The following is a 27598-nucleotide window of genomic DNA, read 5'->3' on the forward strand; positions in this document are numbered from 1 at the left end:
TCTGGAGTCACCTTCAAATGGCCATTCAAGGAACTGCAGTGTTTGGTTAACTCCATGTTGGCTACATTTTCGAAGTAGCAATTGTTGCTGCTTGTCTACAGCGCAGTTCCATGAGGTGCTTGGTATGAGAATTGGCACCAAAACAGAAAATACGTATCTTGAGCACATTTAATAAGTACATTTTGAGGTACTTGGAATTAACTTGCAAGAATTTTACTTTTTCCTCTAATGCAATTCAGGGGAAATGCTTTAATTTTTATTCCACTATGTTTATCTCACAGCCTCACTTTGGTACAGACCAGGGGTAGACCAACTTTCGCCCTGGCTGTTTATAAAGGCTGATATTCACCATTTTGTGATTATCAGTATCAGTTATTTTTTCTGTCGGATTGCTGATAAAATAAACTAAATAAAAAAAAAAAACTCCTACTTTGGCTTTGATGCAGCATCCTCTCATTCGATGTCCCACCCACACCAAAATCTGATTGGTAACACGTCACATTAGCCTACAGCAGGGGTCATCAACCTTTTTGTAAATAAGATCTACTTCATGGGTACTGAGTCATACGAAGGGCTACCAGTTTGATACACTCTTCTGAAATAACAAATTTGCTCAGTTTGCCTGTAGTTATATATGATTATTAATGATTAATGATACTCATCTATGTGAAGTCACAGATTACTCACAATAATTATCAACAATGACTTAATAAGGTAGGAAACAGATAATATCAATATCTAATTTTCATTTTTAGAACAGGCCTGAGGGCTACTCATATGGTCCTTTTGGGCTACCTGGTGCCCGCGGGCCCCTGGCCTACAGTATACACTGAGAAATCTAAATGTATATAATAAATGTTGTGGAGAGTAAGTATAAAGTAGTAGAAAATGGAAAGACTCAAGTAAAGAACCTAAAAATTGTACTTGAGAACAGTTTATTTTCATCACTGGTAGTGAGTTTCATTCTCACCACAAATGAACATCGGATTCAACTATCGTTTTTCTGTCTCCTTGTTTCCTCGGTGTCAGTATCAGCCCAGAAAAAGCCATATCGGTCGACCCCAAGTACAGACACACATGTATAAAATCTACCACCACGGCACATACAGTACTGTAGTCAAACTTGTCAACACTGGGACTGGTTTTAACTGATCACACGTTAAAATACATAACTGCTGATATGTATGCACTCATATTTAATTTAAGTTATGGATGCAAGACTTCTTCATCTAATAGACTAGTTCTACGCTGGTATCTGACCTCAGTGGTGGACCTGAGCACAACTTCTACAACTGCAGTTACATAACATGCCGTCACGCCCCCCTCCCCGGCAGTTGCCGTGAGTATTATGGGGGTCCAATGACTGACTAGGTCAAAGGGTCTTCAGCAGAAAGGAAAACGTGATAGCGAAAGCAGTTCAGAAGCCACACTTTGCCACATCCCACTGAAGGCACACATACCTCTCTTCCAGTCCCTCTATCTGCTGCTGCTGCTGTTGTCATGGCCAGGCGCAAGTCAAAGAAGCCCCAACAAGATGACACCTCCATTTTGTTGGACCAACCGGTACCACTGTCCAAGAGGAGGATAAACTCCTACACTTCTTCAGCTTTGGTGTTCATCGTTATCTTCACAGTCGGGGTCTCCATAATGGGCTGGTTTTGTGCACAACAGCAGCAAAGCCTCGACCAACTGACAGCGTCGTTCACGACAATGGAGAGGAAGATCACCAGCCTCCAGCAGGTGATGCACATGACGGACGAACAGGTAACAAGTCAGCTAACTTTTCTCACGCATGTTTTCTGCTGGGCTGGTCAGTTAATTGCAAAATACTTATTATCCTTACTTAGTTTTGTGTTATTATGTAACAAGGTGAAATCTTTCTTGAACTTAATTTGGTCGATTCGGGGGGACTCCAGTCACATCATGATACATTAAAAATGGCTGCGTTAAGCTAGCTGACATCCCGGAAATGAATGATTCGCCTTCAAAATAAACGAATTACGTTTCTCAGTTTTGAGCACATGCGCAGATCTGAACACGTGGACGGACACATGGGCATGTGCATAACAAAGAGCCATTATATCAGTTTAAGTTTGAGCTATATATAGGATAAAATGAATGAAAGTGGTAGTCTGTGAGTTTATTTTGAAAAGCTATAAAGCAGTAGGACACATTTAAAATGTCAAGCTTGACACTTTCAACAACACCTGTTGATATTTTTAGGACGTCCCAGCTGTGAGGAGCTTCATGGTCACGTTTCAGTTACATTGAACAGCTTCACTGTGAAATACAAATAATGTAAGATACCTTTCAAACATCAGCAACTAGTTCTGCAAGACTGGGTATCATTTTGCATCTCAATATCATCTTCTGTAGCGGGTATTCTGGAAAATAGATCAAGAAATTGTTTAAGATGTTTGTCTATTACAGGCAAATAATAACCTGACAAATCAAGGCATCTGATCAAATCGATGGAGGAATCATAGAAGCATCAAATATGCAACAGGATAGGAGTCCTGGTCTGTGATTTGTAACATTGCCCACAAATGGCCTAATATAGCAAGAGGTGGCCTATACGAAGGATAGTTACCACATTTGACAAATGTATACTGTCTCAGTCTGACATGAATCGGTGATGAGAACAGATTATAAATGCTTGCACTGATTCAAACCACATGGCTAAATAATCTCTCTCTCACTCTCTAGCTTGATGATGATTTCAGTGTGGAAGAGAGGATCTCTGCCCTGGAGGAGGCCCAGCAGCAGGCTCAGGAGAGAGCTCAGGTTGCCATGGCCACATCAGAGAACGCCAACGGTTACTCGCAGCTTTTGGCCCTCCACGATGAGATGGACACACGATTGGCCGAGATAAAGCAGGTCTCCCTGTCCGTCGCGACACTCCAGGCCATGTTCAAGAATCAGAGTGAAGAGTTTGAGGCCGTGAAGGAGAGCGTGGTGGCCGGTTTGAGCTCCAGCTCGGCGCTGGCTGAAAATGTGGCCGGGCTGAGCCATGCTGTGGCCAGTGCGTACGCTAAGGCCGACGAGCAGGTTGCGTCAGTGGAGGCTCTCAATGCGCTGTTGGAGGGACAAACCTCAGAGCTGAATGAGATGAAAGAGTCAATGCACCTTCATAACGATGCACTTTCTACAAACAACCAGGAGATGGCTGCAATAAAGTGAGCTCAGTTTGATTCCACAGAGTTGATATGCATGTTGACCCTGTCGACATTTCAAAGACGGTTAATTTCTGGTGTATATGTAATTTTTTTTTTTTTTTTTTCAGGGAGCTTCTGGAGACTAAGCAGGCCAAGCGTGCCCAGGCTTTAGAAAATATGCTCAGTTCAGTGCAGATGACTCTGGATGAGCAGTTTTCCACTTCACAGACCCTCCACAGCAGCGTCATGGCTCAGCTGCAGACTTTTCACTCCCAGGTATAACGCTGCTTCTTTAACTTAGATTACTTTTTAAAATCAATGATTAATTAAAGCATTTTGTGACAGTGTACATTGTTTTCATCTTGCAAGAATTGAATTCCATTAATGATTATCGTATTTGTCTACTTCAGTTGGCGACTGCTCCTCTGTCAATGAAAGCAAAGTCAAATGAGGAGGCCCCAGCAGAAGAAAGGCTCGTCTCCATTTCAGCACAGAATGTCACTGAGGGGCAGGAGAAGCTAGAAGATGTTGAGGAAAAGACTGCGCAGCAAGATGCTGAAGATGAACCGGAAGAGGAGGCAGAGGAGGAGGAGGAGGAGGAGGAGGAGGCCATGGAGGAGGAACAGCAACTGGAACAGGAAGTGGAGGGCGATGTTACAGATGAGGAGGCAGATGAAAATACAGAGGATGAAAATGAAATTATAGAAGAGGAAGACGAGGAGGAGGAAATTACAGAAGAGGAAGAAGAAATTACACTAGAAGAGCAAGAAGACACGGAAATTACAGGACATAGTGAGGAGCAGGAGGTTACTGAGGAGACAGACGAAGAGGAGATCGCAGGAGACACTGTGGACTATGACGTTTTGGACGATTCTTTAGAAGAGGAGGCATCCGAAGAAGATGAGGAGAGCTGGGAGGATGCAGAGGAAGAGTCAGCTGAATTAAAAAGTGAGGTTTTCATGGACGAAAATGAGGAGGACGAGTAGTTGAACCAATACTGCTGTAATTTTTAAGTCTTATTTTGATAAATGATCATATTTATACCTACAGCACGCTCTCTGTAAGGGATGGCTGCTGATATTTGTTTTATTCTACTTGTTTGGTTGTCTGACATGTAGATTGTGTCAGGTTAGCTGTCCATCCTGAAAAAACATGAAACCTTTCTAAAACTGTGAAGAATACCTATGTAATCTAATTCCAGACTAACTTTCCTTCTCTTCAAAATACATATGGTCTCATTAGAAATGACTTAGATTTTTGTACATTTGACAACAAGTATTGATGTATAATTGCTGTTTTAGTTAGATATAAGATAAGACTAATTGGAAGACAAAAGAAAGGCTGCATTGGTCAGACCTTAACATGGCTGCACATGTCTGATAGAGCGACAGGTTACCGGTGGTGTCATTAACCGCATTTCATCCATTAATGTATGAGTATGAAATCATGTCGTGTCAATTGTTTGCTGCAATGTGACGGAGAAATGTGACTGTGCTTATAGCTTGTAATTTAACACAAGTACATATGAAGTGTCTCTCACTGCTGTTATTTATGGCACGGGTGCACATGCTGTGTACATGTGTCTCCACTGGTACATACTGTTCTCTTGTCATGAAGCCCTTTTGTGAAAAGGTTAGAGTGCTATTTCTGCCAGTAGGTGGAGCCTGAATACTACTGTGATGGTGAGGAATAATATGATAGAGGAACCAAAAGAAAAAAAGAGGGGGGGTCTGTGAGTGTCTCATGAGTTTTGTCTTGTTTGTAAGATGACTAAAAATGGAAATTCTACTCACTACTGTCTACATCTAGCTTCATGCTTGATCTCTCCCGTGTTGTGCAGACTGCAGTTACCCCTCTGTGACGTCCCGTCCGAGCTGACACTGATGGAAAAGCAACTGCGACCACATGTCGTTTATTTGATATCACCGACTCTTCGGTTACCACGAGGGTGCGTTTTAACAGACAGTTATGCGCTGAATAAAGCCCGGGGACCGATCCGCCTGTCAACGTTGCTATACTTTTCAATTATTTTGACAGAGGGATTAATTACGTGAATTCTTGGGACAAAAACAAAAAGGGAGCGTGGAAGGTGAAAACAAGCTGACAGGCATGTTTGATTAAGCTAAATTGTTGTAGGAGGTTTTGTTGTGGCTTTGACAAAGTAAGTGTGTAAAGTGTGTGCCTAATGCTTACGGTACACACTGCATGGCTGCACTGTCAGGGGTTTAATTCCAGCTGGTGACATTTGTTGCATGTCACAACCTTCTCTCCCCCATTTCCTGTCTGCCCATGAAGCAGTGCTCAGATTTCACTTGTACATACAGTCGCCGTGGCCACATTTAGCTCAAATATGGTAAAAATAACAAATAAAAACTAAAATGGCCCTCAAGGCCCAACAGTCCCCTTTTGTACTTTGTACACCTAAATATGCCTGATTGGAAACCATGAATACTTTCCCTGAGAAATTAACAAAAAAATGCCTCAAAGAAAGTGAAAAAAAAAAATCTTGGATTGGTCATTTTATCCACATTCGCACCAAAACGTAATGGGATCTATTCCAGGCCAAGACCCAACCTCAATCTATGTTTCGTGGAAATCCGCTCAGCAGTTTTTGTGTTATCATCTTGACAAACCAACCAACCAATGGACACAGCTGAAAGCATAACCTCCTCGGCGGCGGTTGAAACCCCCTCCATCCAAAAGTGCGCTGCGCAGGGATTACTAGTTGAGCGCCACATGCTCTCATCAGGATCACTGTGAGAATTTATGAATGTATTTGCCTAATTTAATTCTATGTTTAGACTACAGCAGGTGCAGGCGAGGTTTGCTCAGACAGCCATCTCTGACTCAGAATTAATGAGAAGCGAGCCGAGACACAAAATGAAGCACCTGGTGTGTATCACCACCTGAGACCACCAACACTTTCTCCCTCCGACTCTCAAGAATGTTTCAAATGTGTGTTTAAGCCGTACTGAATATTGTGTGTTTGGACTTCTCGGTACCAGCATATTTTGCAAATGAAATATGTTTGTCACATTCCATCTGCAGCATGCTTCACGCCCAGAAAGTGCACCTCTTAAGACGCCCTTATTAGGAGAATGAACTGCAAACAAATGACCTGTGCTAGCATAATGTATGCATCGTGGAACACATCAGAAAAGGTATGTGAGCGCATCTTAACCGAACACACGCGGCCTCCGTTGCGTACTGTCAGCACAGCATATTTGGTGTTTGTGTACACTCTTATCTCACCAAACCCGACACCAAACAACACAAACCCATGTGCGTTTCTCCATCTGCTGCACTTCATTATAACTTTTAGGTGTGCCTTTTACCAGATGTTTTGATTTGGGAGTTACTAGCCTTGTTTCTCCTTTGCAAAGAAAAATCAACGCAAGTCATTTTTAGGCTTTTTCAGCTTAGAAATGTAAGTTCAACTGCCGCTTTTTATGTGTAGTTCGATTCAAGTTCCTCAAACCTTTATTGATAAGTTAAAAGAACTTGACAAACAATAAAAAACGAGTTCCACACTGACAAACATTACATTGCATTCAACTTTGATTTCTATTTCTTGGAACTCTTCTTCAAGCAAAGAACAGCTGCATCTGCTCCTATCTGAATGACTTTGCTTGAGCCTTGGCACAATACATTGTACATTTTAAAAGTTGATTTTACTTTTAAAAAGTTGAAAACCCTCTTACCTAAGAATTACAAACTAAAGTAGAGTGTTAAATTTACGTTGTGCGAGCTAAAAGGTTTTAAACAACTTAAAATGATCAGTCTACTTTACTTAGGGATTTTTGAGGTCATCAGGTTTTTGGTAAGCAAGGTCACTGTCAGATTTTCAAGCGTATGTTAAACTCAACCCTCGAACTTCTTCTTCCTCGATTTTATGGCTAAGAGGGTAGAGATTTAATTCAGCGACTTTCCTTGTGAAGTATTAAACACTCAGCAAGTTTCCATCATGTTTTTATTAGACTATGAGAAAGAACCGTCACAGTAGAGCGTTAACTCTCAAACAATGCATGCTGGGAAATATACTAATATGCGGACCGTGTTTCTTTAGAATCCCATTTAAATGAGTTGATCGTTGTCAAATACCTCATATCATCTAACTCGTCACTTAAAGTCAGAATACGTCGAGTTGGAAGAACCTATCTTTAGTTTTGAAGTGGTCTGAAAATTAAAACTACACCTTAAAGTTGAATCAGCTTGAACCAAACAAAACCTGTATACTTATATTAAGTTTGAATTTCTGTCTTGTGTTCACACTGTATGAAAACACAGTTATTTTTGACGCACAGGGAAGTACACGTTTACCAACATCAGCAAACTTCCCTAGTACCAAAATAAGACAATTTTAACTCCTTAAATGAGACTAATGATGCTTTACTGTACTTTTTCCATATTTGCTGAGGGACCCTGAGTCCCTTGAGAGCCCTTGTGAACAATACTGCTGTCAGATCCTTGTGTCCACACACACTGACACACACAGACACACACATACACACACACACCGCACACGCACATACACTACAGCCCGCCTACTCTCTGGTCCGACCACTTCCTCCACAGCTCTCACACTTGTGCAGCTCTTTCACTCTCATCAGATATTCGATGTCTCACCATCACACTTGAGTTTTCTCTCTTTTACTGAGGATAGCAGCTGCATCATAATTTCACATCAGTGGAGGGTAAATACACCCTTCATCATCTTGTTTGCATCTTTGTAGTTGAAGAAGAACTTTTATCTAAAACTTATTGGAATTACTTTGGAGTGCACATCACAGCTGCATGCGGGCGACGGCAGCTCGGGAGCGATGTCATCTCTGCTTTCTCAAGATCAGCCGCGCGTTAGAAAGGCGCTCTCCGACTCCTCTCCGGCTTCGTCCGCCGCGGCCGCCACCAGGAGCCTGAGGGTGAGGTCTAATCGTGTTTAAATCTTTCCAGTGTCTGTTTAGTTGGAGGAAATGCCATGGCTGACATAATTCAAAACTCTAACATTAAAGTTCAGCCAGGGTCAAACAAATGTCTCTGTAACAAACCGCAGAGGCTTTCCTGTGTGTTTGTATATTTTGTCAAGGAATCTTTGGACGTATCATCTATAATTCAATATCCATTCATGACATAGCCTTTATAATGAATGGAAAATGAGTTCTAAATGACTCTGTCCTGCCTCATTTGAAATAACTTGAGTCCCTTCATGGGAAACGGTGTTTACACATTACAGCTGTTGGAATGCAACTGAAGATGCTTTCAGGATTACATTATCTTTCTTTGTAACAGACAGAAGGATGTACAGCAGAGTTTCTCAAGAGAGGGCGTCATCAGTGACTCTTCTAGGGCTCCTTTAATTAATTCTATACAAGGAAATACAGATGGTGTTGTTTCCATTCGTCAACTGTATTATTTATCACGTATTGCTCTATAGAGGCTTGTTTGGGTGAGACATGTTCTCCCTACAACTTTAAAGTTGAAACATTTCAAATTGTATTTCTGTTGTACTACTGTCAGAGCCTTTAGCAAAATGGATACTGCAACTAGCCTGGCTACTATCAAAAGGAAACTACAGCCATAGGAATCCTAATTTGACCCAGAAATCTTGACCTCATTGTTAAAGACCGGTTGGTTCTTATACTTACTGATCTAGTAGAAAGACTCCCAGTTGGAAGTAAGTTTCTGCAATCTTCACAAGAGTTAAAACTGGATGTTGCAACTTTTCTATTTGTTTAGGAAAACATCATGGTTTGGATTAAAATACTTGTTTTGGTTGCCACTCTCATGGACGGAGATGGTCTGACCTCCTGTGAAAAGTAACCATTTTGGTTGTCCACAAATGTCTGCAGCTCTACTTAAAACCACCCAATTTTGACGCCATTAAAGTGGATGGAAATGCCTTCATGGCTCCTTGAAAAACACCTGGTTTTGTCACCACTAAAATGGCTGGAAATTGTCTCCATGGCTCCTCAAAACCACACGGGTTTGACGCCATTAAAACCACTAGAAATGCTCGCAGGTCTGCTTAAAAAAAAACACCTGGCTTTGTCACCATTTAAAGGCTGGAAACATCTCCAGGTAAAAATATCCAGTGGTGTGATTCGTACTCCAGTTGTCTGTTTGGCCGCCTTGTTGGATATAATAATAAGTCAGAGCAGAAAAAGTTGTCTATTACCAGTTGATGACATTTGCCTGTATTCCTAATAGCACAGCAGGAACAGTGTAGTTACAATGATATGCATCTTGGACTCTGAGGCCACCGTGACATCCCAGAAAATAACAGTTTTTATCTCTCAAAAACACTTCAGCTTGCTTATAAAGCTTTGTAATGACTCACATAAACTGTGACACAAAATTGCATGTTGCCGTGCATGAGCATGGAGGAACAAACCTTGTGAGTGTGACTGAGGCAAAGTTGTAATGAGCAGTTAGTCATATCTGTTTACGTAAACGAAGAATCCACTTGGGAAGGGTAAATGGAGAGAAGAAGAGAGAGACACAGGAAGAGAGTAGAAAGAAAACAGGGGGTGAACGACAGGATGACAGGGAGCAGAGAGAAGGAGGGATAGAGCGCTCAGGACCGGCCTGTGGGAACTCGGACGCAGTATTTATGGATGTTTATCTCTCTGCTAGTCCTACGGGAAGCTCACATTTTCCACTTGGGAATAGCTGGTCAGCAGGCAAGAGGTTCCTCGTGGGATGTAGAAGGGCTGGAGGACAGCTTAGTGACAGAGACGCTCACATACATGGGATAAAAATGCCACAAAATCCTCTGTTTCCATCAGCAGCTGTTTATATGTCACGTTGCTTAATCTAAACCAGAGCTTTTTCCAAGTCTGCACACCGTGTATCATTAATGAGCGTCCACTAAGTATATCCAAGTGTCCAGAGACAGCCTGGAAGGAGCTGACATCAGAGTCTGGTGAGGATCCAGTGATCTTGTAAATGTCTGAGCCGAGGCATATCACGGTGTTTACACATCGCGTCTGTAACTCAAAGCCCTGTTTGTTCTTTACAGGAATCCACTTGTCATCTCCATTATTTAGTTAGACATGTTTAAGCAGTGGCCACAAGTCTGCTTTTCGCTTTAGCTCACGTGACTGTGACAATCAAGTCTCGACGTCTGAAGAATAAAGTACAACACGAAATGGAGCCGCATGTGCCGCCTTCAGAAGCTGTGCCAGCAGGAATAAATCATCCGGTGCACCTGTATTCCTCTGATGTATGCAGGAGTATTTACAACAGCGAAAGATAATTACCGCTTATGAGTTGGTACATTTTGATTGTTAGCACTGGCGAATGTAATAAACCTCATAGTCATAGTCATATTAGCTTCCCCATGATTAATATGATGAATGAGCATTTTGCAGGAGGAGAGGATGAGTTCAGCAGGTTCGGGAGAGGATCTACAGCAGCTCCAGGGCTTCTGTCTCCTGTGAACTGTTTTATGTATCTTGACTTAAAGCCATTTTGCCATGTCTTTTACATGAAGCAGTTTGGATTACCTCGAGCCAAATGCTAGCATCAGCATGGTAAAAAAAAACATGCTATAAACCAGTCTCACACCAAAGTGTGTAACAGACCCACCTGTTCACTAGAGGTCAGCGTGTGAGGGTGGCAGGTCAGCTGATCTAGGTGCAAAAAGTACACCTGTATGCCCTGAAGGACAGGCCTGGTGATTCATTTTCAAAGTCTGATCTAAGGACATGGGATAGTTGTGCACTACAGCATCTTGTGGTAAAAACTAGTATTACAAAACCAAACACTCTTCCTGGAAAAACAAAAACATTTCATTACGTTTTCTCGTGAAAAAATATTTTTTCTTTTGGGAAAAAAAACCTTTTTTTTCAATCAGCTGGACACATACAAAAAAAAATCTCCACTGAGATTTTTTTTTGTCTGGTAAAACATTTTCTAAGTCTGAGCCAATGTCATGGGAAAGTCGAGCACTTCAGCCTCTTGTGGTAAAAATTTGTAGTACAAAAACAAACAGAAAAAAACGGAAAAAACAAACAAACATTTACATCACATTTTTTCGTGAACATTTTTTTTCTGTCACTCAGATTCACACATGTAAAAAAATGTCTTCTGAATTTGTTATTTTTTTAATTGAATTATTTTTTTTTCTTACTCTGTTTCGTGCATTTTTTTTCTCACATAATTTCACAGATGGGAAAAAAGAAAGAAACTTAGAAGCATTAGTCTGGCAAAACTTCTTTCTCCAGCCCCCAACCAGCTCGCAAGTCTTACACTCAGGAGAGGAAACAGTTTAGAACATTATATACAGTAAATGTGGCCTTCACAGTCACCAGGGAACTTAAAAAGAAACCTAATTTCAGCATTGTGTTAGACAGAGCTAACCGCCATTACCATCAGAAGCACTAAATAAGGGAGTACACTGAAAGAATAGTTTTTCCAGTGGAGGTTAAGGGACAGTCTCCGCCAAGGAAAGCTGAGGCTTATCTGACAGCCCATACTGGCTCAACATCTTACTAACACACTTCATTTGTCACCTATCGTTATCAAAATATTACAATGTGGCTCATAGTATTTTTGTCTGAGTTTTCATCATTTAGCAGCATCTGAAGCTCGTCCTCTTGAATGTCTCTCATCAAGAACACCGCACTAAAGCTTCCATCTTCAGCAGGCCATAATGGACAAATCGTGAACGCCACTGCCAGAACTATTACCTTTTTTGGATGTGTTTACTTATCTGTGCTTGTCAGTTTATTTAAGGGATCATTTCCTCTCTCCTTCTTTAACTTGGCTCAGTATGTCAGACCGCCATAAACCTTTTCTTGGAAGTTCTTTCGTAAAGAATTACTGGTCAGGTCACTTCAAAGAATCACCAAGATGTACAGATAATGAATGTACTTGCTGACATGTTCACGTCATAACATGTGTCCCGGGTGGACACAAACTGCATGGTTACATTATTATGTAGAGGAAAAAAAGGTCAACATGGTACAAGAACAGCCTCGTTTGTGGATTTGAATTCTTATTGTACTTCATAAATCTCACATCAGGACCAAACAGCCTGTCAAGTAAATGAAGGAGTCAAGCTGTGGGATGTCATTATTTGTGCAGTAATGAGCATCTATTTAAATAAAGAAAAGGGTCATGATGGGGTTGAATGACTTGTTCATGCCACATAAGGTTTAAGTTGGGAATAAACGCTTCTAAAACCTTAAGGGGGAATCCAGTTTTTTCAAACCCGGGGCCCTGCATTTCCTTTTTTTTTGTGTGTAAATGATTCATATTTACCAAAACATTTGGAATCAGTCCAGTAGATCGCCTCAGATGCCACTGTTGTAATGGTTCCAATGTAATCTTGTTGGGCCAACTTTGACTGTTAAAGTTAAGTCCACTAAAAGTGCTTGTTCGTGTCACTGACAGGTTGAAGTGTCTGACATTTTTTTTTTTTTTAAATGAGACCTTTTGTTAAAGTGTGAGATCCTCTTTTAAAAAGCAGAAACAGGCCTTGCTCATGCAGAAATCTCAGTCTGAAATCTCGTTGGAGGTGGTTTGTTTCAGTTGTTCCTTCATTTAGAATGTCCAGACCAGTAAGTTAATAGTCAGTCACTTTGTAAATAAAATCTTCTGGCAGCTCCTCTACTGAACTTCAAAACTCTGAAGTCCGACTCTGACTCACGTTTCTCGCACACAATTTGAGAGAAAGATTAGACTTCTTTTTGGACGACAACTGTGTTTATGGCTACAAAAAGGATCTGATTATTAACCAAAAAGGTCTATCTCCATTTCCATAATGTTGTAAACAAGCACTTTCAGTGGACATCTGCCAGCTGAGGCGATCTACTGGACTGATTCCAAAACTTTTGGCAAGTATGAATCATTTACACACAAAACATGTAAATATAGGCAAAGATTTAAAAATACTGGTGTTCGTCTTTAAGTAGGACGATGAGGAAGGTCCTGAAAACCTGATATTGATGTTGCTGTTGCATTTCTTACATTTTGGTCATTCAGCCAGTTCTAAAAACATTTCTCCTCTGTTTCAGCATGAGAGACTGTCGAGGTAACCACCCTCTACTTTAATTCACAACATTAACACATACAAAAGACATTCAATAATCTCCTGAGAGAATGACAAAAGAAGACTCACTGATAATACACCGAGCTAAGCCCCAGTGTTGAGTCGCTAATACCTCTCATGTGTTATCAGATTGAGCTCGTCTGGGTCCTCCGACATCTCCAACGACGCATCAACAAACCACGCCGAGTCCTACTTCAAACGGAGGGAGAACAGACTGTCTGCAAGGAAAAAGGCCGAGGAAGAGACGGCAAACAATGACTATAAAAAGGCAGGCCATGAAGTTTGCATGTCGGTAGTGTTTGGACTGAATGTTGCTTCAGTGTTCAAGGAATTAAATGTTAAAACTACCACACAAAGAGTCACTGTGGCGGCTGATGTCAATGTTTGTGACTATGCGCCGTGAAAGCTGTCATTGGAAATCCTAACAGATGCATTTTTTTTGTAGATGTATGAGAAGGCGCTGGCCACCAATCACAGGCTCAAGTCCAGGCTGGAAACAAGTAAACAGGAACTCGCCATGATTCAGGACCAACTGCAGAGAGCACAGGTAGGTCATGTGGTCAGTAAGTCCAATCCTGATTCATGAGTTTGAAAGAAAATTAAGGAATTTGTTTCCTGGAGAGGCGACTCAGAAAGTACAGAGACGTTTCTCCATAGGCCATGATTTAAATTAATCCAATTTTTCTTGAGCGCACACAGATATGTCTCCCATATATTCTCGTTATGATAGCAGGTTATACAGTAATGTGACAGAAATGCGATATGAAATATTTGCAGCCGGACGAGGAAGCTGCAACGTGATTACTGTCAGTTTCCAGGTCTGAATTCCGGAACAACAAAAGCGAACCGCATTAAAGTTTCTGTGTGCACCTGTGGGTATACTGGATATTTCCACCACGGACACATAATAATCACACACTTTTTAAGGCTTTTTTATGTAATGACCCTTTATTGTTGCAGAAGGGGAAACTAGGAGACTGTGGCTCCAACATGCTCGAGACAGAAAAAAAGGTAAGAACAACATTTTTATACTCATGAATATGTTTTTTACTCAAAGTGTTTTGGTTTACCTTGATTATTTTTTTTATTAAATGTTATTCTTCATAGGAAAGTTGGAGTCTAAAAAAGAGGATATCAGATATGGAAGAACAGTTGAAGGTAATTCAGAAATACTAGCCTTTTTTCTCCCCTTTAAAAATATGAATAGCTAACAATACAGCAGGATGACCCTTACTCGGGCTGAAGCTGCCTGTTTGACTTCAGGAACACAATAAACCATCACGTCCAAACAGTGTTAGGTGTCTGTGGCACTTGGAGCTGTGGTGTTAGCTTCTTCTCTGTCTGCGGAGGTTCGAGCTGACATCATTTGTCACCATTATGCTCTGCCGGCTGTGGAATGTGTGAGCACTTTGACACCACAGCGAGCGAGCCATCAGTATTCATCGACGGGGTAACGCTCACAAACGTCTGCAGTGTTATGCCCAAGAGGATCCCAACAAAAACCTGTTGTTTTCTGTGGATGACAGGGTCCAAACAAACACGGGGGGACCGGTCTGAAAATAGACACTCGCGACAGAGAAGCTTTGTTGCATTTAAACAAGTCTGGACCGATTTTATTTGTGTCACTGAATGCAAGAGTCGAGGTTACGTAAGCTTGTAAGTATTTGATTTATTGTAATAAATTGCCCGGATTAATTCAGATCAGATTGCTCATTTTTTGTGTGTGCAGGTAATTTTCTTTTCTGATGTAGCAGCAGCAGGCGAGACAGGCAGGAGAAATATAGAGCCTCAAAATGCCAAAAGGAAACGCAAAATATACATTTTTGAAGGGCTAATATATCTTTAATATGTCCACTAAATATTTTTGTGGTGTTTTCTGTATTTACAACATTTAGACATGATAAATAAAATGAAAAATATGGTCCACATTTTTAAAATTTTTTTCAAACTGCAGGACTTATAAGTTGTGATCATTCCTCTTGTTGAAACTAGACAGTACGAGATCCTTCCCTAACATGATTCTGATGTGCAGTAAGTGATGAGGAACAAAGTTCACAGTCCCTCGAAAAAAAGAAACAGAAGGACAGATGAATCCCCGTGTTAGCTCTGTCTGAACTTCCATGTATGTGGAACATTTGTAAAGCAAGATTGTGAGTCTTATCCTTCATATTGTTGATTTCCTCTATTCCACTTTAGACACATTAAGAGGGAATCGTCTTTGTAGCCAGTTTATAATTCTACTACGCTGCATTTTAGAGGCAAATGATGTGCTTTTTATTCACTACATTTGTCTTACAATTCTTGATACCCCTTCTGGCAAAGGAATAATAAATGTCTCCTGATTTGGTGAAGCATAAAGTGTTCCTTTATAAATTGGAAGAACTGAATAAACTATTTTAATACCTCCCTTGGATTAGATGGAAACGGTTTTATCACCGAGTTGAAAACTGAGCTCTTGAGGGTATATCTATTTCCTTTTTTAAGTACTTTGTTGGCCTTTCTTCATTGCCTTCTTGGACAGTAAGTGGAGGATGAAGCGTGACGGAGGGGCTGTTGTGGCGCCCTGAGGAGGAGAATTTTCAGAGATACTGTGTGTTGTTCTCAAAGGACAGCGACGCTACAAATGACTGTCTTAAAGAATATGATGCATGTCTGTCGACTAAACTACCTAAGAGTATATAAAGTAGTTAAAATGAGCTCAACTTTAAACAATTAAAGCAGTAAAATGCTACATACATATTGATAAATCAGTAAAAGTGATCAAAAAACATCATATATGTTAGTGAAACACCTTTCTACTTTTAATACTTAATAGAACCTCATTGTCATACATCCTGCAAACAAATGTGTTTAAAAAATAATTTAATAAATAGTATTAGAAATACTGTATGTTGCAAGCGCTCACCAGATCGCAATATGACAGCAACTGGCGGTGCTCATACCGCTTTTGTCCACAGGGGGCGCCAGAATCAACGCAGAATGAAAGTTATTTGCAGCCCCTTTAAAGTTTTGATTTCATCTATTGACCATAATGAAAAGACACGTTCCACCCAGGACAATGAGCCCTCCAGGTTATCAGTAACACGTTGCTTCACATCTGTGCTGACTTTAGTTGTCTCATGCTCTTTCTACAGGTTAAAGCAGAGCTTAAGATGGAGAACCAGAGACTGAAGGACGAGAACGGAGCCTTGATCCGGGTCATCACCAAACTGTCCAAGTGAGACAGGAAGGATGAGAAGAGAAGAGAGACGGACACCTGAGGTCTACCTGCATTCTCGCTACGTTCACGATATCCTCAGAGAGAATGTATGTACATAGTTTTCCAGTTCATTTGGGAAACTTGACATTTTTTGCCCTGTCGTCTATAACATTTTCAAGGATGAATACACAGGGATGAATGAAATCAGCTGTGAAAGCCTCCTTGTACTGTACTGGATCTACAGTATTAAAACATTCCCAGACAGACAATACATTAAGTTAAAGTTCATACTGTATGTTCATTTAAATATTTCTACATAAAGCCAAATGCCAACACAATCATTACGTGTGTTTTTCTTCGCTGTGTGGAGGGGCTGTCCAGGATTAGATCTTTTTTCTAAAACGATGCAGTCATATCAAGAATACCCCTGCATACGTACATAAATGGACAAAATATTGCAGGTATTTCCACTGAAGGTATTACCATGGAAACAGCCATATTTGTTCACTCCGTATGCGGACCTTGAAACTCTGAGCTATCGGGGACGGTGGATGATGGATGAGCTGCAATTCTCAGGAACGTGGGGGCGCGATCTCTGATTCAAGAGCTTTACCTTGAAGTATGATGTCACAAATTAGAGGCTTTTTCCTCTTAACCTGCGATATAAAAACAATCAAATGCATAAAAGGCGCTCGTACGGTGAATCACAACTGTCAGCGCTACAGCGAAACCAGACCTGCGTGTAAAATATGAGCCGGTTGATTCATGGCGAGTGGAGAGGCTTCAGATTCTCTCTTTTAAATAAGTAATGATGAACAAAATCTCATCTTAAGGTCGATTAAAGGGTTACTCCGCCAGTTTGTGTTATGGTTTCACCAAACGGAAGACACACAGAGGCAGCTAGCTTTAATGAAAGCTGTGGTCCATAAAAGCAAAAAGGAGGTAAAAAAAAAAAAAACAGTGCAAACTGAGGGGACACAAGGAATACCAGCTGCAACAAAGGCAAGACACGAGGAGAATACAGGACCAGGGAATGGATGTGGAACACAGGCAACAAAGGACAAAAACAGACAAACTGTAAATACGTGAAAAACACAGGATTAAATATGCAGGATTGATTAACTTATTGAAAGCAGGTGTACACAGAAAAAAGGGTGGGAAAAAAACAAAGACAGGAAATGGAAACAAAAACAAAACATGACACACAAGGAGCATTAAACAGGAAATCTCAAAACTGAAACGCAAGACCACGACATCAGAGTGTTTACAGGTCTTGGGAAAACTGCTGCATATGTGAACAAAGTAGTACAAAGCCTTTTGTGGCTCCAGAGGAAGCTGTGTGTAATATGATAAAATTCCTCCAGCGATGTCACTTGCCGGCTCAGTGCATTGTGGGTACAGTAGGCCCCATGGTTTGAAAGCAGTCCACTGCATTCCTGTAACACTGATGGATTAAAAAAAAGATCAAAATCGATACAGCAGAAATAGAAATATCACCTTTTTTCCCTGCCTACATTACCCACAATGCAACATCAGGGAGTGACATCACTGGAGGCAATTTCTCTTCATATTTATAATATGCAGCTTCCTCTGGAGCCTCAAAAGGCTTTATTGTTCTTTTTCACTTATACAGTTGTACCCCTAAGACCTGTAAACACGCTTTAATTTGTAACATTGGTGGAGTGACCCTTTAAGTAGCTGTTCTGGAGTAGATAACATAAAGATCTTTATCAGCGGATTGTTAAAAATGAACCCCAATTTATTTAAAATCAATGTGATTCAGAAGTCCTTCAAAAACTGGACAAAACGGAACCAAAAGTACAGCTCTTTCATGAAGTAATTTTTATGATAATTAAAACTGAACTGTTGTGTTTACACAAAATTCTGGCTATAATGTGTCTACTGTTGCACAATAAAGACATTTAATGAGTCCCATGTATAATCTTACAGTAATGGGATCCCTGCTGAAATGACATTTCATTTTCTATGCTTTGTAAATTATGAATAATCTGAAGGAGAATCCTCAAAAATTGTTTCAATTTCAAATATGATGAACACGAACTTCATCCTGGTTCATCGCTCTGCAGGTTTGTCATCCACCATTTGTCACCACATTCACATTGCGTCACAGCAGCGGCTCCAACATGTCTTTTCTCAACACTGCCTCCCATTCTCCTCATGCTGTGCATGATGCCACCCTCTGACCAGAAGTGGAAACGCACCCTCGGATTCCCTTCACACACCACACGGGACGAGGCTACTTAAAATGCCTTTATTTCCTATGATTACATTTTGACAACACACAGATATGTCCTGACAACATCCCATATTTTGGTTCCCTTGAGTAATTCTACATAGAGTGTTATATGAGTACAACTTTGTCGGTCTTTTTTGTTCTTTTTCTCTTTTTTTTGCTGGAAAACATGGATTCCGTGTGGAAATAAATCATGCAGTTCACAAAAAGGCACAACTACTGTACTGACACACCTCTACAACAAGACAGAAAACAAGAAGAGTCAAGAAAAGACGTTCAAGCATTTCCCTTGTCTGTGTCGCTCGGAGAGTGAATGCGTGATGGGTGACGGTCAAGTCTTTGGATGCTCTGTATCATGGCTATGTTCACGTTTAGAGGAATAAAGAGGAACCGTTATTAGAAGCAGCAGGTTGGCAGTATTGCAATGCGAATGCTGTTCTGCACTGTTCGGGTCTTGCTCTGTGCTCAAGATAGCTTGTGTGACCCAGGAAGACGGGGGATTTTGTTGCCTGCATTGCAGAAAAATGACAGTACATTAACAGAACGACAAGAAACAAATACAGGCTCTATTGGTCCTATTGCAAAATACACAAAGTCGCCGACAGAATGTCAGCTCGTACACGCAGATGAGTCGACCGTCCACGGGAGAGGATGACCTGACACACATTAAGGATGTGGTGTGGTGCTCCTTCACAATAACATCTGAACTCAAATGTGACTCCACATTGTGGGATTGAGTCTTCAAAACAGACTCAATATTATTAATGGAAAATGTGTCTGCTGTGTATTCAATAGAAGAGGGTTAGGGCCACTGTAATACACAAAAATAAATGAGTTCTGACTTTTTTCACAAGTCACAATCTCATTTTTTTTGTCAGTATTGTGACTTTTAACTTACTTATTACTTTATTTCCGAGAATTGCGACTTTTTTCCACAGAATTCAGATTTTTTTCACAAAATTCTGCGCTTTAGCTCAAAATTCAGAGAATTTCTCTCAGAATTCTGACTTTTTTTCAGAATTCTGATTCTCATTTGTATCCCAAAAATCAGAATTTGAAAGTCAAAATTGGGAGAAAAAAGTCCCAATTCTGAGAAAAGGATTTATACGGTGGCCCTAATCTTCAGTACTCCTCTTATCCCCTTGAACATAGAGATATATCGACATTACACTCTAAAGATGGACTGTCATGAAGATAAAGATCGTTCATCTTCATGCAGTCTAAATAAAGGTTTATCTAAAATGACAATGACTCACAGACGAGGGGAAACAGATCCTCACGCCAGAAAATGTCATGGCAGACAAAGCATCGATATCTCACAGCATGCACAAAGTGACACATCTCCCGCTCATCGTATTGCGAGCCATTAGTCAAACTGTTCATTCATGAAGTGACATTTATTATGAAAAGGTTATTGATTGCTTCGTTGTCTGACTGGAGCTACATAAGAGGACTGCATTAATAACATGCAGCTGTAATATTTCCCAGAACTAATCGAGTAAAGAAATAATCTTTAAGAAAAAAATGTTCTGTGACATTAAAAAAGAAAGGTCGGTTTATTTCATATGTAAATTACTGACGTCTGACGCTCATTTCTCTTGTTAAAAAGTATAATTAGTCATATAAGAGCAGGTTTATATGAACAGCAATAAGATGAGAAGGTACAGTTTACGTAATGAGGCAAGAAAGGAAAAAAAAACGGGGCTACAAGTCGATTACGTCGTTCACTTTATCTACATTTAACAAACCATGACTCGATCTGGCAGGAGTGAACGAAGGAAACACTTACGGTAACACTGAGATAGAAAATCAAGGAGCTGGCAAATATTCTCCTTTTTTTTTTTTTCTTTTTTTTTTTTTTTTAAATATATACAGTTTACTGGTCGGCGACAAAACACACACTGTGAGACAAGTGCAAGCAGAAATGAACAATAAATGACTTGTAGCCCGAGTTGACTGCAGTCCGGCACAGAGGACACGTACAGACGACGACAGAGAACCACACACAGTCATGCAGCATTATGGCAAACTGAGTGGGATTTTTTTTTTCTGTCCTTCTTTCTTTCTTTTTTATACATATGATACACAAAGCAAACCCTGCTTTAAAGGAGTGTGGCGTTAAAGGAGCCTGTGAACCCTAACATGAGTTATCCAAACATACATTCGGTCCCATTCAGCAAAAATACATACACTTTGCAGTCAGTGCATACTCTTTTTTTTTGTTTACTCCGTTTTTATTATCAAAATATGACACAGAACACAAACACACATACACAATATAATTATGGTTCCTCTTTAAAACATGCCACTATTTACATCATCTTGTAAATACATGCTGTAGCCTATTAACAGATCTGCGCGGTGCGTAATGTTGACAATAGGAAGAAGTAGTATTGTGGATGGACCGATCAGTGTGCTGCACTTCACCCTCCTGCAGGATTATCCTTACTTCTGGTGACAATACGACCTCCTACTGAGGCAAAGAAAGGCCGTGGTGACGTGAATTTTATATTCTCAACTGAACGGCCGCTTCTGAAGTGTAACCACTGCTGAAGCCTTAATGTGGAAATTTAAATACCACGGACATGACAGGATTGAAATAGTTTACTGTCGATCTTCTGGATGTTTATGAACTGTTTGAAGTCCCTCCTTGGATGTTTACAGAAGGTCATTTCGAGTTGTACAGTTTTAAAAGGTTAGTTCCCGCTCATTGACACCAAATATCATTTAAACTGGATGGTATTTTTAGTCTATTAGTTATATTAGACGAGATACTGTTACAGTATCACATGATGAAATGATTCTGGGCTCTTTTTTTCCTCCGCCACAGAGGTTATGTTTTCTCTTGTTCATTAGCTGGTTAGTTGGTTGGTTTGTCACCAGGATTACACAGCAACTATCAAAGAGATTTCCATGAAACTCGCACGAAGAACTGGTTCTCAGCCCAGAATAGACCCTATTAACTTTTGGTGTTGATCCAGATAAAGTGACAGATCCAGAAATGTATTTCTCATTTTCTTTAACTTTGCAAGATTTTTGAGATATTTTCTCTCTAGTTTCAGTGGGTTTAGTGACATTTTTGTCAGTACAATTACCCTTTGGAGTGTGTATATGTTTATATAGGTGGATAAATATATACAACATTGTTAGATATTATAGTTTTTCTACATATTTGTACTGTTATTCTTATATTTTTGCATTTCATATATTTTATTCTAACTAATTCTTGTTATGTTATCTATCGCTATTTAAATCGTGTGTATATCCACAGTCAGATGTTTTTTTTTTATTCTAGAAGGAGCAACTGTAATGTGAACAATAAAGTATTTTTTACTTTCAAGCTCCAGCTCAAAGTTTCATTAATTCACTTATGCTAACTTTTTTTTCTGCATGTTGTTTTTTGAGACAATAAATATACAAAAGATCAGCAGCACACATTAGTAATAAAAATGTTGTGATTTTTTTTGTTTTTTACTCCTACATATATGGCTTAATTTGGAGATTTAGTATTTTTCCATCAAATAATAATGTCTTTACTTTTACTTAATAGTATCACTTTCCATGTGCTCCGTGGCAACTGCAGAAAGACACCCTGGGGTGCAAATACCTGTAGTTGGAAATCAATCATTAGCATTCCCAAACATAAAGCTTGTCACACAAGACACTTTAACATGAAGGAAAAAATATTATTTTGCGGTTTTCATCTTCAGTAGCTCATCCTGGAGTAGCATCAGCAAGGCCATGCTAAATGTCACAGCTATGAAAATCACCACAAGGCTTTTACATTGTTAGATTTATGTTTATCTTTATTAATTGCACTGCACTTTATTCTAGACATTGCACATCCACTCTTATTGGTTTTATTTTTCATTAGTTTGCATTTTATTATTGTGTTTTGGTGTTTGTTGTGAACGCTGGTTTCAATACATGCTATGCAATTCCAAATTATTATTAGTGTGACGTCATGTAAACTACATCTGTATAAAATGTTTTACCCAGACTTTACGGGAGCGAGTGAGATCTTGGTTTTGGTGTCACTGGATTTCCCAAACCTTAAGCTGATCTGGTGCAAGAGGTTTAATTCAGTGGGTTTTAAAATGTCTACATTAAGTATTCAGCAGTGGTTAAACTTCACATTTAGGTGTCGAGTTGTTTATAAGATTCAAATCCTTTTGACATTTGTTTGCCTCCGTCCCTCTGCACATCACAGTAAAAGCAGTGTGTCTGCGATGAAGCTGTAACACCACCATGTTGCGGCACTCCGGGTTTTTTTTTTTTTTACGGAGCTTGAGGCTGACGAGCGAGCGATCCAAACAACGTGAAGTACTGTGAGGCAATGACACATGCTCGGCTCTGCAGCTCTATTTGGTTCAAGCAAATGGAATCCAAGTATTTTATGTTTGACGTAGCACAAAACCTGCATTTTGTACTCGAATTCACGTTCTCTTAAAAAGTGCAGCCACATCTTTACATTTCAAATTCAATTCTCTATAAAAACATCTCGCCTTTGACAGAAATCCTCGTGCCGTCTCACCAGAAGCTGTCGTTCTAAAGTTGTACTAAAGACATTTAATCTGTTTAATGGATATCAAAACAAAAAAAAAGCGTGTTAGATGGCACTGTTTTCAGGAAGCATTTTTCTTAAAGAAGCATAGTCACAATTGGTTTTGAACATCATTGGTTAGCCTTTCGAGTATCCTCACTTTGTCCACAGGTAAGTAAGGTTTTTTTTTTACATCCAAGTGGTCGACACAGCTCGAGACGAGACTCCAGATGGCACATTCACAGTGTCCCTGACTGCTTTTGAACGAGATTCACTCTGTAAAAAGTTTCCCCCCCCCTCTGAAATAAAATAAAACAATGAAGCTTACTGATTTTCTCAAAGTGTCGTGTCAGGAAAAGGCACCCTTGTATACCTGTCCTACATTAGATCCGTTTGAAGAAGACAGAGATGTACGTACGCAGACGTGCACAAAACAAGCAACTGAGACCGGACGACTGTGTCAAACCCTGTCGTGATGTATAACACTGTAGTGTAAATGTGTGTGTGTGTGTGTGTGTGTGTGTCTCCTCGATCAAATGTGAGCTGCTAGAATGAAGACAATCGTTTATTTCCTCTTGAAAATATACTGCGACATGGATCTCTGCGTTCAGTGTGACCTCATTCATCCTCAATTAAATCTTTTTTGCATGTTATAGACTTAAACAGACTCTATGCAAGGAAATAACCCAATACTACAGTACTTTCTATTGCAAGTTATAGCACACTTATTAGCAAGATACAAGACAGGGCGTGGTGTATGCAGGGGCAGTGGGGAGGTAAGTAAAGCATGCTCTACAAACTAAACTAAAGCTTTATTTCCAGCATTGTCTTCACGTCAACACTTTCCGTTCAGTGTCAGCACCCTAAGAATCAGTTTGTCTAAGTTCTCTTCAAATCAAAGAAAGACCAAAAGTCGATCATTCACGAAACCAGTCACCAGATAACTCAACGCCACTCTTCTCAGCATACACTAACATGTGTGAAATGTGATGCTTAAAAATAGTTTTTTTTTTTCCTCTCGCGACTTAACCATGAATGAGCAGATATTCTAAGATGTCTCTTTTTTGCTGAGCAGGTTTCATGACGAGTCGTCACGTGTTAAGTCATGGGTTTCATGCAAAGTAGGGGGTAGGGGGGATTTCTGAGTTAGTGCATTAGCTGGTTGGTGGTGGAGCATGTTACTTCTTTGCATTCAAGGATGCCAGCTGGCCGTCGATATCCTCCTCTGGCTGCAATGGATGCCACTGGGCGATGGGGCGACGCGGGTTGGCCAACATGTCGGACCAGTGCTTCAGGCCGAGGCCGGTCGCTTTGCTGCCCACGAAGATCTTTCCGATGGCGTCGTTCTTACCGATCTTGTCGTAATCAAACACCGTGACCGCCACCAAGATTTTCTACGAGGGGAACGAGAGAGAATTCATCATTTATGTGTGTTGTTTTTTTCTGTTTCTGTTCTCCTCCATGCATGAATTATTAAATCACAGAGTAATGATTTCTTTTTTCGTTGTTTGTTTTCACTCTTATGAATAAAAAATAATGCCAATAACTTCTTTTTCCGCCAATATATTATCCTGAAGGAGTTATGCAAATGTTTAACTGTTAAATCGTTTCGTTCTCAGAAAACCAGAGACAGGTAAAACCTTTACTTTTCAAGTAAAAAAGGAATAATACTGTTTATTTTCTTTCACACCTTTTTTTTTTATTATTCAAGTGCAAATTGCATCAGAATCTCAAATAAAACATTCAACAAAGATGGAATCTGAATAGGCTGAACATATCCTGTCGTGCACAACGTCCACTGGAGGGAACAGATGTATTTTCAAACACAGAAACAAAAAAAAGTATATAAAAAATGTTTGTAGACTTTGGATAAAAGACTTTTTCTCACGTCATTTAGTTGAAAAGTATATTTTGATATCTTGTTCAAATACCTGTCTGGTTTTCTGAGAATAAGAGGATTTTAACAGTTACTCCAGAGGCACTAAGCCATTTTGAATTTATGATACCAAAACAATCCAGATTACAAAATGATACCGTGCATGAACTGTCTTCCAAAACCTTTTTTTTTTAAAAAAAAAAGGGGGGAAACAACACTTTGCTTCACTCACAGCTTTGTTGAAATCGGTTTGTCTCGTACTGTACCTGCATCTGTTCCAGAGGGATTTCAAAGCTGAAGGACTCGTTGTAGTAAGGGTTCAGGGTGTTCTTCTTCACCGTTGTCTTCTTCTTCTTCAGGCGCTTACCTCCCTGCAGCAGCTGGATCTTCACATACGGATCTGCAAAAGGGCATCAATCAGTAAGAGCAGCGACAAAGACCATCGAGGCAAGTTAATGCAACCTAATTGTTGGCCTTCCTGTAGTTCCTGCAATATTTACGTCCGCTCTGTTAATCGTGATGCTGATGCTCGTGATCGCTCTCGGTATTGATTTATCGGCTTGTGTGGGAGATGCTGTGCCTGTGGAATCTGATGCTGCCGAAATACAATTGTGAGCTGCACTTCCCAAGTGTATTTGCTCTATTCGAGGTCATTATGAGTTCTGGGATTGCTCTAGGGACCCAGAGATTGGGTTTATCATTACATACATGCAGTGAATTTAAGTATGCAGAGCTGTCTTTTCTGTTCCAGGCCTTCAGAACAGCACATCAGCGCAGCGATCTTCCAAAATGTCGTAATATGTATTGTCGTGTCGTGTTTTTCGAAGCCTTAATTGTTCCCAACAGCACCAATATCAATTGTAAGTTAAACTTTCTCTACCGGATAATCCACAGGCGTCCATCTTCTTCAGGTTCTTTGCCTCCAGGATGCAGACGGTGAGTTTCCCGGCGGTGGGGACGTAACGGAGGGAGATGCAGATGTCTCCCAGTTTCTCAGGCTGAGCATTCAGAGGCAGAGAAAAGAGGCAGAGACGACAAGCACACGTGTTCATCAGCCCACAACAGAAAAACTGATTGTTTAAGAATCTGACAAAACATCTCTTTTTCACAACTGTATATGTTTTTTAAAAGCCTGACTTCAAAAGTCTGAATCTGAACAGCACCTCCTCTTGATCGGCGCTCTCCAGGTCCTTCCACTCCTCGATCGGCCGTCCGAGGTCGATGGAGTTCATGGGAATCTTCACCTCGCCGATGACGTCATGTTTGGAGAATCGGTCGTAGTCGAAAACGGACATCACCAGAGTCTTTCCGCCGAGCTCCTCATAGGGCACCTGATCGACAGACACAGCGCAGAATTGCTTTTATACCGTGATGACTCGCGTTTTAATGATTTGTACTATAAAAGTGAATTTAATCCTCAAATAAGGAAGGAAACATGTTCATTCTAAATATTAGATTTGATGTCCAGTAGGGAAAAATTCACATGGGTTTCCTGTGGCTTGTCCAGTCTTCTTTAAAGTCAAACAATGGGTTAGACTGGAGCTCTCTGAGTAAATATAACCTGTATTTAAGGACAAATTAACTTAAATACAATAAAACGTATTCAATACCATTTTACTTGTACAAAGGATAGCAGAAAAAAAGATTACCAGCTGGCTAAAACTTTCCTAAATGAAGATGAGGGGCAATTCCACACGCTAACATCCATCGTAGACGCATAGGAAATGAATAACAAAAAACTTAAAACTACAAAAAGAAATTCAAAATAAGCCTTTGCATTAAAGTGGGAGAAAACACTTCCGTAAAAAAGTTTCCATTTTCTGCAAATGTACAGACAGGCAGAGCTTCCAGCGTGACCCAGAGCCGCTTGTTAAGTCTCTGTGGGCTTTATTAGCCGGCAGAGGAAAGAGCAGCATGTACTGCAGGCTGCACAGACCAGTGAGTACACACATCCTGAGAAAACCTGTCAGGACACACTCAGCGCTATTACACTAACACACTGGAAGGGACACACTGGCGGCTGGTTAAGGATGATTATTTTGTGCTGCTCATTTTCAACACCTCTGTGTGTTTACACTTGCATCCACTCAGCCGTGCAGGCCGGAGGAGCAAGATGCAAATTCTCTATTAGTTGACATTTTCATCATCATCTTCTGATACGACTCACCTTGAATACAAATGTCTCGTTGAAGACAGGGTTCAGTGTCTTCTTGTGGACTTTGGTGTCGTACTTCTTCTTCTTGTCAGGTAGGAGCAGGACTTTAACGTAAGGATCGGAGGTGCCGCCTGAGTCCATCGACATGAGGTCCGCGGCTTGAAGGATGCCAACGGTGAGCTGTTTGCGGAGAAGGGGAGGCAGGATGTGAAGGGATAGAATACATTTTTATCAGGCAAAAAAATCCAGCGTTTATAAGAGATTGTTCATTTGGGTCACAGCTGCAGCGACAGCCTGGTGATGTAACATCATCTGACATCTGAAGCCGCGCAATCAATCACCACGAACTTCTCGTCGGACTGGAG

General features: G+C 40.4%; 3 protein-coding genes across 7 annotated transcripts in view; 2 read left to right on the plus strand and 1 right to left on the minus strand.

The window, feature by feature from the left end:
- The first annotated feature begins 1411 nt into the window (after positions 1-1411).
- LOC115582637 (glutamic acid-rich protein) lies at positions 1412-4947 on the plus strand. Its single transcript, XM_030418704.1, has 4 exons — positions 1412-1764; positions 2707-3176; positions 3284-3431; positions 3566-4947. Exons 1-4 carry the CDS (start codon positions 1501-1503, stop codon positions 4139-4141), a joined length of 1458 nt encoding a protein of 485 aa, XP_030274564.1. The 5' UTR covers positions 1412-1500; the 3' UTR covers positions 4142-4947.
- A 2753-nt stretch (positions 4948-7700) lies between these two features.
- LOC115582639 (protein phosphatase 1 regulatory subunit 12B-like) lies at positions 7701-16746 on the plus strand. 2 transcript variants are annotated; one of them, XM_030418710.1, is made up of 7 exons: positions 7701-8074; positions 13172-13188; positions 13336-13474; positions 13652-13753; positions 14167-14217; positions 14314-14364; positions 16341-16746. In XM_030418710.1, the coding sequence occupies exons 1-7, from the start codon at positions 7976-7978 to the stop codon at positions 16425-16427; spliced, it is 546 nt and encodes a 181-aa protein (XP_030274570.1). In that variant the 5' UTR covers positions 7701-7975; the 3' UTR covers positions 16428-16746. The 2 variants fall into 2 exon arrangements, with proteins under 2 accessions (XP_030274570.1, XP_030274571.1); XM_030418711.1 differs by lacking the exon at positions 14314-14364.
- Positions 16747-18662: 1916 nt separating this feature from the next.
- LOC115582638 (synaptotagmin-2-like) overlaps positions 18663-27598 on the minus strand; it is a 37011-nt gene continuing 28075 nt past the window's right edge. For all 4 annotated transcript variants that reach the window (XM_030418706.1, XM_030418709.1, XM_030418708.1 and 1 more), the window contains 5 exons: positions 27246-27413; positions 26242-26409; positions 25959-26076; positions 25345-25478; positions 18663-24596 (listed from right to left, as the gene is read on the minus strand). In XM_030418706.1, coding sequence (XP_030274566.1) covers positions 24381-24596; positions 25345-25478; positions 25959-26076; positions 26242-26409; positions 27246-27413 — 804 coding nt within the window. In that variant the 3' untranslated portion in view covers positions 18663-24380. The remainder of the gene's footprint in view (positions 24597-25344; positions 25479-25958; positions 26077-26241; positions 26410-27245; positions 27414-27598) is intronic.

The sequence above is a fragment of the Sparus aurata genome, chromosome 6 (genome assembly GCF_900880675.1).
Source record: "Sparus aurata chromosome 6, fSpaAur1.1, whole genome shotgun sequence".
NCBI classification, from domain to species: Eukaryota; Metazoa; Chordata; class Actinopteri; order Spariformes; family Sparidae; genus Sparus; species Sparus aurata.